This window comes from Frankliniella occidentalis, unplaced genomic scaffold (genome assembly GCF_000697945.3).
Source record: "Frankliniella occidentalis isolate FOCC.00 unplaced genomic scaffold, Focc_3.1 Scaffold71, whole genome shotgun sequence".
NCBI classification, from domain to species: domain Eukaryota; kingdom Metazoa; phylum Arthropoda; class Insecta; order Thysanoptera; family Thripidae; genus Frankliniella; species Frankliniella occidentalis.
The window spans coordinates 1,131,249-1,148,487 of record NW_026267201.1 but is presented as its reverse complement, the minus strand read 5'-3'; the positions used below and the strand labels follow the sequence as shown (position 1 = coordinate 1,148,487).

The window sequence follows — 17,239 nt, the reverse complement described above, 5'->3', positions numbered from 1 at the left end:
AGATATAATATAACATGAAAATATACCTAAAGCCTGACCTCTAGAATTTCAGAAATACCTTAGCAAAAGTTGCGGAAAGCTCTCAATTTATGAGCCTTGCCAGAGTTGCAAACATAAGTTTGCAAGGTAGCGACATAGTCAAAGAAGAGAAAAACTCTCAAACACACATGGGGGTAACACCACAGTCAACCATGGAGGATACGAAATTCTCTACATGCAGACTTCAATGTAAAATGATGATCCACTAGAAACACCATTCACCAGATGGAACAGAAAGGAAACAAAACTGCAAGTGACCTTGCAGGTCACAATGAAACAGATAGGTCATGGGTCAGGCAGGTACAGTGCTAGTTGATTCCATATCTATAAAACATAAAAAAAGGTTGACAAAGCTTTCATGGTGGTCTTTCAACCGGAGGAAAGCAAGAGCAGGAACTTCCAAAAGTTAAAAATATGGAAAGACAATGAAGGCAAAGTAGGTGGTTGACGATGGTAGAGATCTGGTGCCCCCGAAAAAAAGAACAAAAGGTCCGACCAGGAACCGATCATGAAAGCAGATGATTCAAGTTCAAGAACTATACTCTGTTTATAATATTTTAATGAGGAGTTGGAGTTCGTTCCCGCTCCCAGTGCCGTTTCGTACTTAGTAGCCTGGCCACCACTCCGTCTGCCGCTCTTTCCGGGCCGTATGTGTAGCATAGCAAGAACATGTACAGCGTCGGAATGCTTGAACCTTGTACTACTATCGGCTCGCTTACACCCACCACGCCCCCCACCTTTGTTTTACGGTTTCGGAGCTTCGTATGCAAAAGCCGCCAGCCGCTGGTTGGTTGCCACGCGCGGAGTTCCCCTCCCCCTCCCTCTCTCTCCGCGCGTTGTAGGGTAGTGGGCGGCCTACCTCGCAGGCGTCCGAGCGACAACTCGTGTAGCGGCGACATGTGGTAGCGGGCGGCTGGCGGCCTACCTCGCAGGCTCCTGGTTAAAATGCGGGCCTGTTCGTAATATGAAGAAAAATCGTTAGTATAAGAGCTATAGCTGCTCCGGATCCTTTGTTACGTTATAAACCCGATTCCTCGCAACGAACACTGCTGTTAGTAAGGAACTAAGAGTGTAGACTGGACCGGATTGGACGCTCACTGTGTTGGAATCAGTCAACTAACTGAGGAGTTGCACACCTACCGAGTTGAACACTTTCGAGTGTTAAGCAGTTGTACCCTTTGGTTTATCAGTGCAACAAAGTTGAGTGTTAGAGCAAGTTTGGATCCATTTTTTGAGAATTTTGCGCAATTCATTATATTAAAATGCTCACAAATAAGCTGCTGGGTTAGGGACTTACAATCAGGGCTGTAAACGTTACTTAACGGAGTAACGACGTTACGCCGTTACCGTTACTGTAACGGTAACGGAACAAGTTACATTTTGTCAGAGGGCGCAGACGCGTTACACGTTACGTGACCCCAGTAAAGTGTAACGGCGTTACACTTACCGATAGTACATCAAAACATCGCGTTTGACGGCCGCCACGCCACCAAACCGATCGGCAAGGTAACGAACGACGCGCAAATACTGGGCTGCTGTCGAGTGCCAGTGTAGAATGCTTCTTCGCCAGAACAGGACTTGCCCTCTCTTATTTCCGAAATTCCATTGGCGAAGAAAATTTTGAGAAGATGGTCCTGCTCTGTGTGCACAAATTATACTGGGGGGTAGCATAGTAATGTATGGCAATAGTTGTATCTTTCCAATCACACTTTGTTGAAAAATACACATTTTTTCTATTTTTCTGATTTTTTGGAAAAACGCAACGCCGTTACACGTTATAACGTAACGGAACCGTTACATTTCTGCCAGGGCTGTAACGGTAACGCTTTACCGTTACGTAGCTCCGAAATAACGCGTAACGCAACGCGTTACTTTTAAAATGTAACGTTAACAGCCCTGCTTACAATGACGATCTGAAAAATTTGTTAAGAGTTCTCAAACGAATACTATTAAACCTGAAAAAAAGTTCATTGTTGAAATTGAAACCAGCGTTTCTAGTTTAGAGTATAAGTTTCATATCTGTGTTGTGTGTTTTGAGATGAAAGAGGGAACATTTTAGGTTGTTTACTAGTTCGTCTTCGGGATCGTCTGGAAAGTACATCCGCCCGAGTACAGTAATTCGGCAACTGGCAACCTACGAGAGCTGAGAGCTCGCGCTCGCGGCGCGGGGCGCCTGCAAGACTCAGCGTAGGCCAACCCGCGGTACACGCACGCGCGGCAGGCAGGACGTTGCCTACCATCTAGGCGCTATAAGACCTAGCGTTCTCTGAACTTGGCAGTTTCGTAACCTTAAATGACGGACGCACTTTCTGGACAATTAACCCTCCCTAGGCCACAACTTTACAAACCTTTTTGTCGGTGTTTGACAGAAGAAAGATCAAAAAGGAATTTAACACAATAAGAAAATAATCGATTTATTTTAATGGTGTTTACAGGTCTGTCCCCTTATGAAGTCACGGGCTCAGAAGTACCGTGAGCTACGCGGCGCGTTAGTCGGACCTGCAAACCGCCCCTCCCCAACTGACAGCCAGGTAAGTGAAAGCAACGTGACCTCCCCGCCTTATTCCCCCAAAATCACAACTCGTTTTCGATGCTCTGCTTTTGCTTTTCCCGCAAAACTTCGCGGCCCGTGTGACGTCATACGCACTCAGCACTCACTCGCCCCGGGCTCGTGCTTGGGGGTAAGGTGCTCTTGCGGCTCGCACGCCTTGGGGTGCGCTTTGCCGCATCAGGCCGTCCCTGCCCGCGGTGCGATGTAGTTTTAGTTGTTATTGCAAGTTGTAAAAATAACTTGTGATTTTTCTTGCCACGCTCGGCTCCGGTCCCGGCTGCCCGCAGCTCACTTGTGCCACCCCAGCTCCACCTCCAGCCACCACCCGCCGACGTTGCGCGGCAGGATAGACTCTTGCTTGGTGAGTCCACTTGACTGTCAGGAGACGACCTGCCGCCGTGCGGGTGGGGGGCCCGTCCTCGGCGCCGCGAGCCCGCGCCTACGGCCACTGGCCTCTGATTGTCGCGTGACTGAGATTCGTGGCCGCTAGCCTGACATTGTAGTGAGGAGAATTGTCCGATGACTCATCCTTTCAACTGACTTTGCACAGGGGTCCTAGGTGTGTATGTATTCTCTTTTCAATTTGGCTATGCCAACTCTCGATAGAAATCGGAATCGGGAGGCCGTTACGCCGTTATGGTGGTGTAGCTGCAGCACGCGATACGCCCCCAGGCGAAAGTGTCTCCCGGGCCGGCTTCAAGACAAAAACCATATGGAAATCCATTCATTGTGTTTTCTACAGACATTTTTATCTGTTTTTTTTTTTTTTTTTTTTTGTTTTTTTACGAATCCGCACAAGTTCCATGTGCGTATTTGTCTGAATTTTGACTGTTTTCTCGTGGACTTGTTATTTTCCATGCGGGCTCAGTATGTTTGCGGGGTCTCGTGCCTTATTTTTTTTTTATTCCTCCCACAGTTTTTTTTTAATTTTAAACTTCTTCTGGTAGCTTTCCTAGAAATATTGGGGTTTTCAAATTAAAGGGTGTGTAATTTAAAAGGCCCTTCTGCAAAGTTTGAATGATGAGTCGTTGAGGGCATTTTCCTTCGGGCAAAATAAAGTCAAACCAACCACGCCACCGAGTACTGGCCATGCGTCCGGTTCCGCCGTGCGTCGTGGGGCGGCTCCGGTCTCTTTCAGCTTCCAAGCCGACACGCGCCCCAACCCAGCGCTCGCCTCGACTGACGGGCTAGCGCGCAGAGAGCTGACCGGTCGTCAGTAACGTGGGAAACGCTCATCTCTGCGTGTGCGAGCCTCGGGGTGGTTTCAGTTTGCTCGGGAAGCGGGACAGAATCCAGTGTGGCAAGAAATCTTTTCTGAATTAGTCGAAATTATTTCAATAATGGCAAACGCCAGGGTGCGTCAAAGCAAAAGATAGGCAAAAGCGATTAGTAACACCCAACAACAGTTCAAGGGACCCCAGGTCTAAAAGTGTCTCGTGGGTTCTCGAAGTACACACTTTCATTAATAGTGTGCGCTTAGGTTGGATGTCTGCTACATTCCCCGAAAACGATTTTGCTTTTGCTTCGCTATGAAATTCAATTTTTGATTTTCGGGGAATTTTGGGGATTACACTTCATGCTTTCCATGCTACTCTGAACAATTCAGTTTGAGAAACGGCTGCCAATCTGTTCGTATTATTTTTGTCATTATGGTTCTTGGTTTTTATCATCTACCAAAAAAGTCTGCTGCCGCCAACCGAAGTCCTAATTCTTGGTTGTGTACTACAGGAAATTATATATTATAAATGGGAGCAGAAACATTTTTTGAAAACATGCAAGGTATAGTAAACAAAGTATTCTTATAGTTTGCTACTTGTGTGTATTTTTGTTTTTTAATGTTGCTCATTTCATACTCATTCTGTTTTCTTTTTCACATAGTTTTACATATATATTTAACATCTTCGCACTTTAACAAGGATTTAGAGATTTAAGAAAGAGTCAACAGTCACTTCCTTTGTACAATAGCATTACACTTTTGAATGTTACAATTTTACAATGGTGTGTCCATAGTCTTTTAAACACTGTTTAACAAGTCTTTAATTTAATTCTTAAAATAAAACAACTACACATCACTTTGCATACAGTCTGAGCATGAGTCATAATCACCCAAATCTGTAAATCATGGTCTATGAACAAAAACCAGAACTTGATTTTGATGCACTCATGAACTTTCTTCAATTTTTTCTTTTATTTCATAAACGCCTTCAGTCTGTGGAGTAGAGTCCCTTTTTTCCTCAACTGTCCCTTGCCCCTTTTCTGTTGGCAGTCCTCTTGTATGTATCCAATTACATGGATTTTGATGCCCTTAATCAAAAATGAAGAGTGTGCACAGGTACTCTCACTTATAGTGGTGATAAAGATCTAGAGGAGGAGAACTTTATAAAATTTACAAAACAATTCTTGGTTCCTATAGTGTGCTTGATTATCTTTATATTAAAATTTAGACAAATAACCTCGCGTCATCTGAAAAAATCGAGAAAAAGCTAATCCTATAGCCCTAGCCAGTCATAACTTTAAACTACTAACGATTGGCAACAATTATAAGATTAAGTGCAAAGCACTCTTTTTATTCTTTAATTGTAAAAAAATGTTTTATATTTTCCTTTAGTCTAATACTTTTGTGTGGCAAGGTGCATATCTACTAATTAATTTTAGTTTATCACTCTGTTTAATAAACTACTTGGTACCTGAAGTAGTATACAAATGTGCATGCCGTATTGTGCGTTTTTGTATTCAGATAGCTAAGAAGATGTTTTTTAGTTTTATTATGTGCACATCTTCTTTGGATTTATTTTTCTGAAGAAGACATCATTTTAGACATTAGACAGCCAAGTTATTAATGATTAAATGGCACAATTTGAAAAACTGCACTTCCCCAACTTAATACTCTCAACCAGTACATACAATTCCTTTTATCATATATAAAATAATGTTAGTGCAACATGCCTAATTCCCCTCATTTTTGAGCAAGATGAGTAGGCTCGTTCCTTTTATTTTTGTAAATGATTACAGCAGCACCACTGCACCTGTTACTTGATTATTCAAAAACACTTTTACCCTGCCTACTCAGGTTCCATGACAATGACATTTACACACCTCACCTAATGATAAAATTAAGTATCACACATTGGGTATGGCTAGTTTGTATAAATAGAACTAAATATAATTGAGGCACAAAAGGTAACATGCATAAGGACGTCTTTTCCCCTAATAACTAGAAAGAGGTCTGATAAGTTCCCCTTCGGCTTGAGCATTGGATGGGGAAGCTACAGAGAGATGAATCTTTCAAGACACAGTTCTTACACACTTTGTTTGAAATGAAACAGCCTGGAATTCAAAAAGTGCACTTAAGCTAGCAGTTAAAAACGTTGATTGAACACATTATATCACTTTGTAACATATGAACACATAACACCACCAAAAATAGTGAAGAGCATTATTATTAATAATAAAAGTATTGACACATGATTCAATCTGATAGGGTTTTATAAACCACAGAATTGCAGAGGTAAGGATAATTTCCTTGCACTGACTTACAGGGAATAAAAATGGCAGTCAATGGTTAAAAACACACATTACTCAAAAAATGTTGGCAAAAAGTTGTATAAGTGGAACACAAGTTGTATGGACAAAAAAGTTGCGATAAAAAAAATTCTGTGCAGGCAGTGTTTCAGCAGCACATACCCTATGGCTACTCTGAACTCCAAGCTGTTCATAGATCGTGCCTGTCACTCTATCATGGCCTATCCAGTCATGGGACAATTGAGGAAATTCTGAGCGTTTTCTTTACTGGGACTCCCCAGGTGCCCTGCACCTGGTTTTGCCACCCTACACGGTGCTCTCTAGCTCCATGCGGATGTACTCCACAGACCTGGCGTGCTGTCAGGAGTTGGCGTCCAGCAGCAGTTCCGACGTCGGGACGCGGCGCGGCTGGTTGGCGATGGCGTCGCCGTCGACACCCGACAGCCGGCGCCCGGTGCCGTCGCTCCGCCGGCGCGTCTTGGTGCGGCGGTAGGTGCCCGGCAGCGAGCCGCCGCTCAGCCCCGCGCTCAGCGACCCGCGGCTGCCGATGGTCCCCCTGCTCGAGGTGACGCTGCTCAGGGTGCCGACGCCGCTGCCGCCGCCGTAGCCCAGGCCGTTGTCCTGCTTGGCCAGCAGGCGGCGGCGGCGGGCGCGCGCGCGGCACAGCACCAGCAGCAGGCAGCCGAGCAGCAGCGCCACGCAGCCCGCGCCCGCGCTCGCCATGGCGAAGTAGAGCCCGCCCGGCAGCCAGGTGAAGATGCGCCTCCCGATGTACTCGCACTTGGGGTCGGCCTCGTCGAACCCGGACGGGCAGTTGGGACGGCCGTCGCACCACAGCGACTCGCTGATGCACGCGCCGTCGCACCACAGCGACTCGCTGATGCACGCGTTGAGCTCCGGGCACCTGAGAGAGACGGAGGTTAGAGCGTACCTTAGGACGATAAACTAGAGTAGACTTTCGCGTGGACGTTCGAGAGCGCGGCACTCACTTGTGAGGGCAGTCCCAGCCCAGGGCGAGCGAGCTGTTGCCCTTCGGGACGAGTTCGGGCGGCGGCTTGGCGCCCTTCTCGCCCGTCTGCGACCACAGCCGCTGCTGCAGGGCGAGCTTGGGCCGCGAGATCTCGAGCCAGTGCAGGGCGGCCGAGGCCTGGTCGCGGCCCACCCACTCCACCAGGAAGCTGGGCGAGCTGAGGGCGCCCGGGCCGCCGGGCCCGCCGGGCATGCTGGCGGCCACCGCCGAGTACGACAGCGTGCCCGGAGGGGCGGCGGGGAGCTGCTGGCCCGCCGGCAGCCCGAACCACTCCTCCGAGAACACGTGCAGCGAGAAGTGCCGCTCCCGGTGTCCGAGCGGGCACACCACCCGCAGCAGCCTGGAGAGAGGAGACAGGCGAGATTAGTCGACATAAACCCCCGGGGAGGTAGGTGCGCGGCCACAGCGCAGACCGCCCGCCTGGGTAGGCAACCCACTTCCCACGCGTGGCCTTGCGCGGCCTACCCCGAGTTAGTCGGGCGTTTCGCGCTGCGAGCTCTCTTCTCCTCTTCCACCCTTATAATTATTTTTATTTTGAACAAAAACACGCCGCATACTATTTTTAACCAAAAAAAAAAAAAAACAATTTTTGAACTAAAAATGTTTTGGAGACCAAAAGACGTTTTTACCTAGAGGTCTGAACACCACACATATAAACAAAAAACGTTTTTCAAAAACTTGAAAAGTTTTTTCAAAAAAAGAAAGTCTTGTTTCTGACCTGAGCGGGCGGCCCGAGTAGAGCAGGATGCGGCTGCGCGTGTGGCAGCGCGAGGGCGAGGACGCCGAGTCGTCGACGGGGCCCGCCACGGGCAGGAAGCTGCCCCAGGTGAGCAGGAACAGGCTCTTGTTCTCGTGCGCCTCCACCATCCACGGCATGCCGTCGCAGTTGAGGTCGGAGCGGCTGGACGCGGGGCTCTCGAACTCGATCTCGCCGCCAGCCCCTCTGCGGGTAAGTGATATCATATTTAATGTTTTCCGAAAAAACTCCGGAAACTTTCCAGGGTTTCCAGCCCTAACCCCATTGCCATTTTCACCCCGGGGTAAAAATATCATGAGGTCCCTCGAAGGAGTCATGATTTTTGTACCCAACTCTTCCTCCAGGTCCCTCACCTCAGTCTTTGTTTCCTTGAGCATTCGTTGCTGCGCACCATCTCGAACGTGGCGTGGAAGTGGAGGTTGTCGAAGTCCTCGGTGACGTTGAGCTGCGAGACGGTGAAGGTGAGCTCGAGGACGCGCGACGCCGACGTGTAGACGAAGGGGCGGGCGGCCGCGACCGTGGCGTTGTCGCAGAGGCAGGCGCGCGGCAGGCGCACGTCCCGCCACGGCACCTCCCACAGGCGCAGCTCGGCCGTGCGCGCGCCCACGCCGTACGCGCACGTGGGCCGGGCCGTGTGCGGGTCCGGCACCGTGCTGCACACGTCGGCGCTCTCACCGAAGGCCGCCTTGTCGATGGTCAGGCGGATCTGTCGGCCCAAAAGTCAGAAAAATTAAGAACAAAATCAAAAAAATCGAAAAAAATTATTAAGAAACAATCAGACAATCGGAGTACATTTTAACTCATAAGTGCATCAGAGGATCCGACACCATGATATATGTACCCCAGAGTAAAAAATGTCATGGAGTTCGAGCTCTATCGGTACGCTGAACCTCCCGAAGGCAGGAGCCATATCATTTGTACCCACCCCTCCCTCCGAGCCACGTAGTTACACGCTCCGCTTACCCGCTCGTTGGAGGCGGCCTCGATGCGGTAGATGCACGACAGGTTGGCCGCGCCGCCCCGGCCGAACATGAACACGTTGCGGGGGGAAAACACCTCGCCGGAGCGCAGCCGGCGGAACAGGCGCGCGCAGGGGATGGGGGGTCGTGACAGCGGCCTGCCCGCGGCCGACACGGCGCCCGTGGCCAGCAGGGAGCCGCGACCCGTCCAGGGCTCGCCGCCCAGGTTCGTGTCCACGAACTCGTACTTCAGCCTGCACAGGCGGAATTTGGTGAAATGGTCAATTTGGGAAACAACCCTTCGAAACAACGTTCCCGCGCGCGCTGGCCTCGTCTGCCTCACCTCCAGTGCGCCGGGTGGAGGGCGGTGCCCTCGGCCACGAAGTGCTGCAGCGTGAGGTCGGTGCCGGACGACTCGTAGCTCTCGTGCGGGCCGCACGAGCGCGTCGCCCGGGTCGCGTTGCCGAGCGCCGCGTGCGCGCAGAGCCGCGGGCCGTCCGCGTCGCAGTGGGAGGCGAGCAGCGGCAGGCCGGAGGTGCCCCCGCCGTCCCAGATCCGCAGCCGCATGGAGCACGACGAGGACGACGGCGTGGTGGGCGGGTCCGCGGCCGCGCCGAGGTGCGGGTGGCTCGCGTCGGCCCGGTGGTGGGTGCGGGTGCCACCGAGGCCGATCCAGGGGCTGGGTGGCGGCGTCGCTGGAGCCCTGTGAACAAAGCCGAGAAGTGAGCGAACCGGTACACACACAAAGTTAGAAACAAAAGAAAAATGACCGTATCAAGATATCAAATTTTTGATTTTTAGACAGTCCCCAAGACTGTCTCGACCAGGCGCTGACGCCTACCTTGTGGGCAGGATGAGCAGGTGGTTGTGGAGGGCGGGCGGCCGCGACGTGGTGGTGGACGTGGCCGGCGTGGCGAGCACGGAGGGCAGCCCGGCGGCGGGCGCGAGCAGCGAGTAGTGCGAGTAGGCCATGAAGTAAACCCACACCGTGTCGCCGGGCAGGCCGTGGAAGCGGTAGGTGCACGTCGTGTTGGGCGGCAGCGTGTGTCGGGGGCTGAGGACGCCGCCCGACCGGGGCGCGCCCACGGCCCACGACGTCGCGTTGATCCAGAACTCGCACCTGACGCAAATTGAAAAAAAACAAAAAAAAAACACACACAACACAATTAGCTGAGTTTAGAAGTTTGCCGCATATTTATTTGTTCTCGCGAGCAAACACAACATGTCCGGGACCCACTAGTAATGAAATTACGAGCGTTGCGGATCGGGGGAGCTGGGTCGGCGGCAACAGCCCAGTGCGCCACCAACCCGCACCCCCGCCCCCTCCCGGCCCCCCGCAGCACGCTCTACGAAACACACCGGGCATTACATGTCGCTCATTCATTAGGGAAATGCCAAAGTTTGTTTGAAAACACGCGCGCGGCAACACTGACCGGACCTCACAGAAGCAATTTAGTCCTCCACCGCCAATCTGAATATGAAAGTGTGTGTGCGCCGAGCGGGTGCGGTACACGCGGGCCTAATACCGCCGCGGGCGCAGTACAGAGGGGGGGGGGGGGGTACAAAATAGTCCGCCGCCGATACGGGAGTCGCGGCGAATCTATGCCCCACAGTACCTCCCCGTACAAATCCCCGGAGGGCATATCTATAATACTCCGCCAAGTAAAGATGGTATAAAACACCTGTGCATTTAGTGCCGGGGAGTACGGGGGTTTGTACAGCCATTCCAACACCGGCTCGTGATGTATTTCCATTCATATCGTACACTGCGTACACGGTATACACGGGCAGCCGTTGCGCCCCCCCCCCCCACCACAGTCGCTATACGCGCTGTCCTCGCCGCTATTCGTTCTGTGCGCTTGGCGCGGTGCCCAGGATTTCCTCTCCGCCCCCCCCCCCACCACCACCACGCTTGCGTTATTTCTACTCTGTGCCCTTTCAGACCAACCACCTCCTACCCACCCCCAGCCTGTCTCTGTGTGTATATGTCCGTCTCTCTCTTATTTTCCTCGCCCAGCGCGGAACGCTAGTCGCGCGCGGTTGTGAGAGGCCCATGATGGTCATGGTGTGGCGACGGGACGTCGTCGCTCCCCTCTCCGGCTGAGCGCCACTGCACGTTTTATGCATATCGCTCCACCCCGCCCCGCCCCGCCCCGTCATTTCTCGCCGGGTGGCATTGCCACCCCCTTCATGCGTCAGGACACACCGCCTCGCCTCCGTCCCCATACCTTCCGCAAGCACCGGCCGCCACCATGGCTGCTGCTGCTGCAACCCCCGCCCTCCCCTCCCCGTCCATGTGACTGACCCGAAGCAACGCCAGAGCTACGCCGCGCCGAATTGTTTGCTTGTGTTCTGAATATGAATGAGCCCCTTTACCCCGCCGCGCTGCTGGATGGAGCTGCTGCACCCCGCCACCACCCCACCGCACCCCGCCAACACCCCGCTAAACCCCACCGCACCCCGCCAACACCCTACCGCACCCCGCCCAACACCCCACCGCACCCCGCCAACACCCCGCTGACGCCTCGGCGGCACCTCAGCGGCACCTCGAGAGGCATGTTTCGTCTCTGTCACCCGCCTCTCCCCCACCAGTAAACCCCTTAAAGCTGCTCAATCGGAATTCGTGCGAGATGAGAGGGGGAGGGAGGTGGGGGAGAAATGGTAAAGAGGGGTGGGGCACTCATTGCCCCCCGTGCCCCGGCAGCGAGCGGGCCGGAAAGGGGACCACCACCACCTCCACCACCACCACCACCACCTCCACCTCCACCACCACCACCACAGCCAGCGAGAGCAAGCGAGATACGGGGGGTGGCTGTAGCGTAAGGGTTGCCCCACTCACGGCCTGCTGTGGTTCCAGTTCCAGTCCGTACACTGTCGCTGCTGCTGCTGCTGTCGGCTCTGGCAGCAGCAGCGACAAGCGCTATGGCTTATACAGCGCAGCGTTAGTGGAACATGCAATAAGCAGCCCAAGGAGCGTGGCGCGTCGTAATATGCTCAGATCTGTCCTCCTCTGCTACGGAAGTTCTCGGAACCTTTTAGAAGACTGGCACAGCAGCCGCGACTCTCAGCCAGCAAATGCATTTTTCATCTCGTTCGGAGCCCGCGGGTCTTCGCCTGGGTCTGACCCCGCCCCCACCCTCCATTCAACCTTTTCTCGTCCCACCGCCTTCCCACCTGTCCTCGGAGACCGGCCAACCCAGGCATGCCGGGCCGGGGTCTTGAGAGCGAGAGAAAGGCGTTTAATTTTGGGGTTGAGGTAGTGGTGTGCCCGTTCCGTATTCTCGCGGGCGATGCCGGCTCGGGGGTCGTTCCCCCCCTTGTCCCCCCCCCCCTGTCCCCGCCCCTTTCCCTCTCCTTCCCCCTTCCGCGGCAGACTTGGGGGACTGTTCCCCGCCCCCTGGGAGGAGCACGTCAGAGAACTCCACACAACGGACGCCAAGTCCACTGCAGTGGCCCCCCGGGTGGCCGGGCGAGGACTGGCGGGGCGGGGGGCGGGGCAGGGTGGGGTTGGGTCGTAGAGCCGCACAAAAACGGTCGGTTGGCGCTGGCGGGTCGCTTGTCGGCACGGATTCGAAACGCCAATGGACTGTTCAAATCTCGAGCGCTAAAAACTATGTTTCTTCTCTTCCGAAACACTCGGCTAACTGAATTACCTACCTACAATCTAGAATGGTGACACAATTGTATACCTAGCCTAGGCAGGCACAATCTAGCTTCTTTCCAAGCTCAGGCACATATTTGTATGCCTGCACATCTGCCCAAAGCACGCTAAAACGCTGTCCTTCCCTATTCCTGAATATCAATCTAGCTACAACCCATGCTTACCCACATCCCCGTGCCCGGGGGAACGAAGAGGAGGGTGCAGAGTGGGGGAGGGGGAGGGGGTCGATCTCATGTGACGGGATAGGAGAAAGTAGGGAAGGAAATATACCGTGTGGGGAGCGCCTATATGGGCGTAACTGGACACCCCCTGGCACACACAGGCGCGCACAAATGCTCTCTAAAAAAGAACGACGCTACAGCGTGTGCATAGTCGATCGGCCGCAAGGGGGGCGGGGCCGGGCCGCCCGGGCCGCCTGACTGTCGGGGCCAGCCTCCGGCCCCTGCCGCCCCCGCCGCCCCCGGCTGCGGCCGCCACCTCTGCCCCCGCCCCCTTCCCCCTTCCTCATCCCGAGCCGAGCAACGCACCCGGGGTTCGGTTATTGGAAATGGACTGCTGCGGATCTGAAAGGACCGGAATGGCCTGGGGGGCCACCAGCAAGGGGACACGGAAGCGCGCGCGGACAGGGTTGGAGAAGGGGGCGGGAGTAGGTGGGGACAGGGCAGCCATCGGACAGACCAGCCCCTGCTGTCCCAGCGGACGCACGCGTGCTAGCAACGAACCATAGACGGACATACACAGGCAGACAGACAGACTGAGCTCACTGCAGGGTTGTGGCATCTTAGCATCTGGGAGTCCGCCGGGGGAGGGGGTGGGGAACGCGTCAGGAGGGGGCGACGGCGTCCAAGTCCCTGCTGAGTGAAGGAATGAATTAAACGGACATGCAAATTAGAGCAAACCTCCTCGGGCTGCGAGGGAGGGGGAGAGATAGAGAATGGTGGAGGGGGGGGGGGCGAAGGGACGGGCGGAGCAGAGGAGCGAGGAGAGGCGGTAAGAATAGGAGTCAAGTAGAGAAGCGCAGGAGCGGGCCAAGGGGCGGGCCAGGGGAGAGGGATCGCGGTGCAGCGGGAGGAGGAGGGGGAGGCGGAACTGGAACGCACAGCGACATCGGCGAGGACCCCCGCCCCACCCACCTCACACACAGGCGCCCCTTCTTCCCACTTTGCTTCTCGCTCTTGGCTCCATTTGTGTTCGGGATTGCTCGCCGCGTCAGCCGAGGAGGAAAAAGGGAGAGGCTGAGGGGGAGGAGAGGATGGGCGGAGGGTTTAGGTCTCCGCTCAGCCACCCAGGGGCGCCCCCGCCCGGGGCCGTGCCGGGGACGGAGCTGCTCTCCTTGACCTCGTTAGAGTCCGTGCCCGCGGGCCGCGACGCGCGCCCGGGGCTGGGCCGGGCCGGGCTCGGGGCCCAATCTATTAAAAGTGTTAGCTCAGCTAAGTGACGGCTCGGCGTGGGGGGGGGGGGGGCGAACGGCGCGGAGCACATGAGCCGCATGGAGCGGGCCGTACCGGGACGGAGACGTGGGCTCGGCAGCGTCCCCGCTCTCGCAAAGGGGACCACCCGACTCCCTTCCCTCTCCCCCATGCCCTCTGGGAAGTCGCGAGCGGAGTGCCAGCTTCTAAACGTAAACTGAAAGTCACTTGATATTCTCGGGTTAACACAGTCAGAGAGAAAGGCATAGCGGCGGGAGAGGATTGGGGGAAGGGGGACCCCCATACACCCCACCCCCGCTTCCAGAGTCTGGGCCCGTTCCCGTGGGAGGACCCGAGCCGATGGCTAGCCTCCACCCGCCCCAAACCCCGGTCGACGGCCGAAACCGCCGCCACCGCCCCGAGGCTCGGCTACACGGTAAATACTACTCACTTCCTGGGGTCCCGCTGGTAGTCGAACGAGTCCGAGTCGGAGAAGAGCACGTCCACCTCGAGCTCGAAGCCGCGCAGCGGGCTGAGCGTGTGCAGCGGCGCCGAGAAGGCCGACGAGTGGAAGGCGACGAGCATCTCGGGCCCGCGCGAGGCGACGCGCGGCAGCAGGTCGCCGCCGCACCAGCGCAGCAGCACCGGGTCCGACTGGGACGGGCCGTCGTAGAAGACGAGGTAGTCGCGCTCCCCCTGCGCGCCCGAACAGTCGTCCCACACGCGCACCGCGCGCGACGTCTTGTTGAGGCTGGCGGGCGCGGAGGCGGCGCGCTTCATCTGCACCTGGCCGAACACGAGCAAACCCTGTCACGGACTGAGGGACACTTCACTATTCAAGAATTTTTCTTGATTATTTTTTCTGATTTTTTCCTGAACTTTTCTGATTGCTTAACTGTTTTTTCTGATTTTTTCCCCTATTTTGCTGCTTAAAAAACAAACAAACTGAGATTATCCTTTATTTTTCCACCGCCGTTGCCTCACCTTGTGCTCGGCGTTCTGGTGCACGCTGATCATGGCGTGCTTGCAGTGCGGCACCTCCTTCTGCCGCAGGTTCAGCAGACACGTCACGTTCCGCGGGTACATCCCCGGGTAGTTGGGGCTCTGTAGCTTGCACTTCTTCCGGTAGCACTCGTCGAACTGGCGGCTGCAGTACGTGCCGGGGACGCCCTGCAACATTACAAAACAACGTCGTCGTCACGATGTACAAACACAACACATCGCATTATTTGCCCTTTGCCTTATACTTTTCCCGACAACGCTGCATTGATTTCGCGTTTGCTTGCTTTCCAACGTTGAAAACGCCAAAGCGGCATTATCCGAGAGCGGTTTACCTATTCAGACCCTGGCTGCTCTGCTTCGAGGAACTGGAGGTGCAGCGGGCTCCGCGTAGGTACTTCTAGTGATTGTTCCCCCCAAACCTGGCATATGCCAGTATGCCATAGTGCGACACAGTCCCGCAGTCGCTCCTTTAGCCGCAGCAGAGCAGTAGGGCAGTTTCAGAGAGCGGGAGGGAGAGGCCGGAGGGTGAGAGAGAGAGGATGAATAGGGAGGAGAGAGGGAGGGAGGCGAGATCGAGCGAGCGAGGAGCTCGCTTTCCAAACGGGATGCATGATGTATGGGCAGCCAGCCATTCCGGGCATTGTCAGGCACCTGCCCCTGCCCCCTCGCCCCCTCCCCCCGTACCAATTCGCCGCGGTATGAGGGAAATTCAGTGGGATTAGCGTGCAGCCCGACAAAGACCCTCGCTTCCGGCCTACCCGGGAGGGACGTGGGGCTACGGTGCTGCTGCTGCTGCTGCTGCTGCTGCTGTTCGGGGAGTCGCGGGCGGAGCTGGTGGTGACGAGAACGCTGAGAAGTATAACTCGTGTGCTTTTTGTCGGGAAGCCGCCCCTCTGCACCGCCCGTCAGCCAGCAACGCCGGGGAACGGGGCTGGGGATAAAATCGTAATAAGGAAGAGGAGAGAGCGAGAGAAAGGGGGAGGGGGGGAGGGGAAGCAAAGGCGCCGGATGTGACGGTTGTCGCCGCGCGGTGGTGGGAGGAGGTCCGGGACCGCTGAGGACTATGGACCACCACCGCCGCCACCACTCTGCGGAGTCCTCTTTCCTTTCCTCTTTTGTCCGAGTGGCGCGGTGTGGATCAGGTGGAGCGAGATTAGTTTATGATTATGGTGGTGGGCGACGACATTATTCTAATTTTTTGAGTGAAAGAAAACAGTAGCAGCGGAGGGGGAGGGGAGGGTTCCGTCCGAAAAGGCAGCGCGGCGACCGTGCAGTATTGGCGCCGCCGAGGCGAGCAGTGCCAGAGGGGATCCAGGTGTGAAGGAGGAGGGCTAGGTAAAGATAGTTCACAACAAAAAAACGTTAACCATTCTTTTGTTAACCCTTTCTCTGAAAACGCAAGTGTGTGAATGTCGCTCTCCTGCAGGTGTGTGAATATCCATTCGTACACTTAGACGGGTAAAGGTGTGAATTTTTACTAGAAAATTCGCACGTTATACCCCTGTAAGTGTACGAATGGATATTCACACACCTGCAGGTGAGCGACATTCACACACTTGCGTTTCCAGTGTTGCCATTTCTGTGTAGGAATATAAGGTTGATTAGCATGCATTCTACTCTCGTTACGATCTTTAATCATGAAACCACCTGGCCAAATGAATATCGGTGGCTTGCTCATGCTAGTCGATTCTATATTTTTGAATTCTAGAAGCTTCCAGGAAAATTAAAAACCTTTCCTAGAGGAAAAATAAAAGAATCGGCCAATTAATGGAAAAAATATAAATGTTTTAAAAAGAAAGATCTTAAAAAATACTAAAATATTTTTTATTTTTTTTTGGAAAAATCCCTAAGATTGCCAAATGCAGTTGAAGAGCAATGTTGAAAGTAAATGAAGGGCAAGGCCAAACCCACACGCCCCGTACTCACCACGCCCCGCTCGACGAGCTTGTCGTGGCTGCCGAAGCGGACGACGGCGTCGTCCCGGGTGATGAAGCGGTACCGGAGGTGGAAGCGGAACGGGGTGGTGGCGTGCGCCGGCGTGGGGAAGAGGCGCAGCGACAGCGTCACGGTCGACACCTCGGAGAAGTAGACCGTGTAGCCCGAGGACGGGCCGCACCAGACGCCGCCGGTGAAGGGGCGGCCCAGCTCGGCCAGCGTCATGTGGCCGTCGGGGCAGCCCTCGTCCGCGGCGTGCTTCAGGTAGCGGCCCACGTGGAACTCGTCGAAGATGAGCTGCAACACAGCATAGCGCGAAAATAGATTCAAGTTTCTCATTTTTGCGAGGTACAAACGTTTTCAAAATAACATCA

At 54.5% G+C, this 17,239-nt stretch overlaps 2 protein-coding genes across 5 annotated transcripts in view; one reads left to right on the top strand and one right to left on the bottom strand.

Annotated features, from left to right (window-relative positions):
* Window positions 1–17,239, top strand: part of LOC113206287 (uncharacterized) — an 83,854-nt gene that overhangs the window by 10,406 nt on the left and 56,209 nt on the right. The window lies entirely within an intron of this gene.
* LOC113206306 (uncharacterized) overlaps window positions 4,387–17,239 on the bottom strand; it is a 78,271-nt gene continuing 65,418 nt past the window's right edge. For 3 of the 4 annotated variants that reach the window (XM_052268502.1, XM_052268503.1, XM_052268504.1), the window contains exons 5-15: window positions 16,857–17,162; window positions 14,913–15,098; window positions 14,380–14,714; window positions 9,700–9,978; window positions 9,202–9,561; window positions 8,863–9,112; window positions 8,253–8,605; window positions 7,861–8,085; window positions 7,102–7,482; window positions 7,002–7,016; window positions 4,387–6,968 (exon numbers count right to left, since the gene is read on the bottom strand). In XM_052268502.1, coding sequence (XP_052124462.1) covers window positions 6,473–6,968; window positions 7,002–7,016; window positions 7,102–7,482; window positions 7,861–8,085; window positions 8,253–8,605; window positions 8,863–9,112; window positions 9,202–9,561; window positions 9,700–9,978; window positions 14,380–14,714; window positions 14,913–15,098; window positions 16,857–17,162 — 3,186 coding nt within the window. In that variant the 3' untranslated portion in view covers window positions 4,387–6,472. The remainder of the gene's footprint in view (window positions 6,969–7,001; window positions 7,017–7,101; window positions 7,483–7,860; window positions 8,086–8,252; window positions 8,606–8,862; window positions 9,113–9,201; window positions 9,562–9,699; window positions 9,979–14,379; window positions 14,715–14,912; window positions 15,099–16,856; window positions 17,163–17,239) is intronic. The other variant, XM_052268505.1, reaches the window with a different exon arrangement.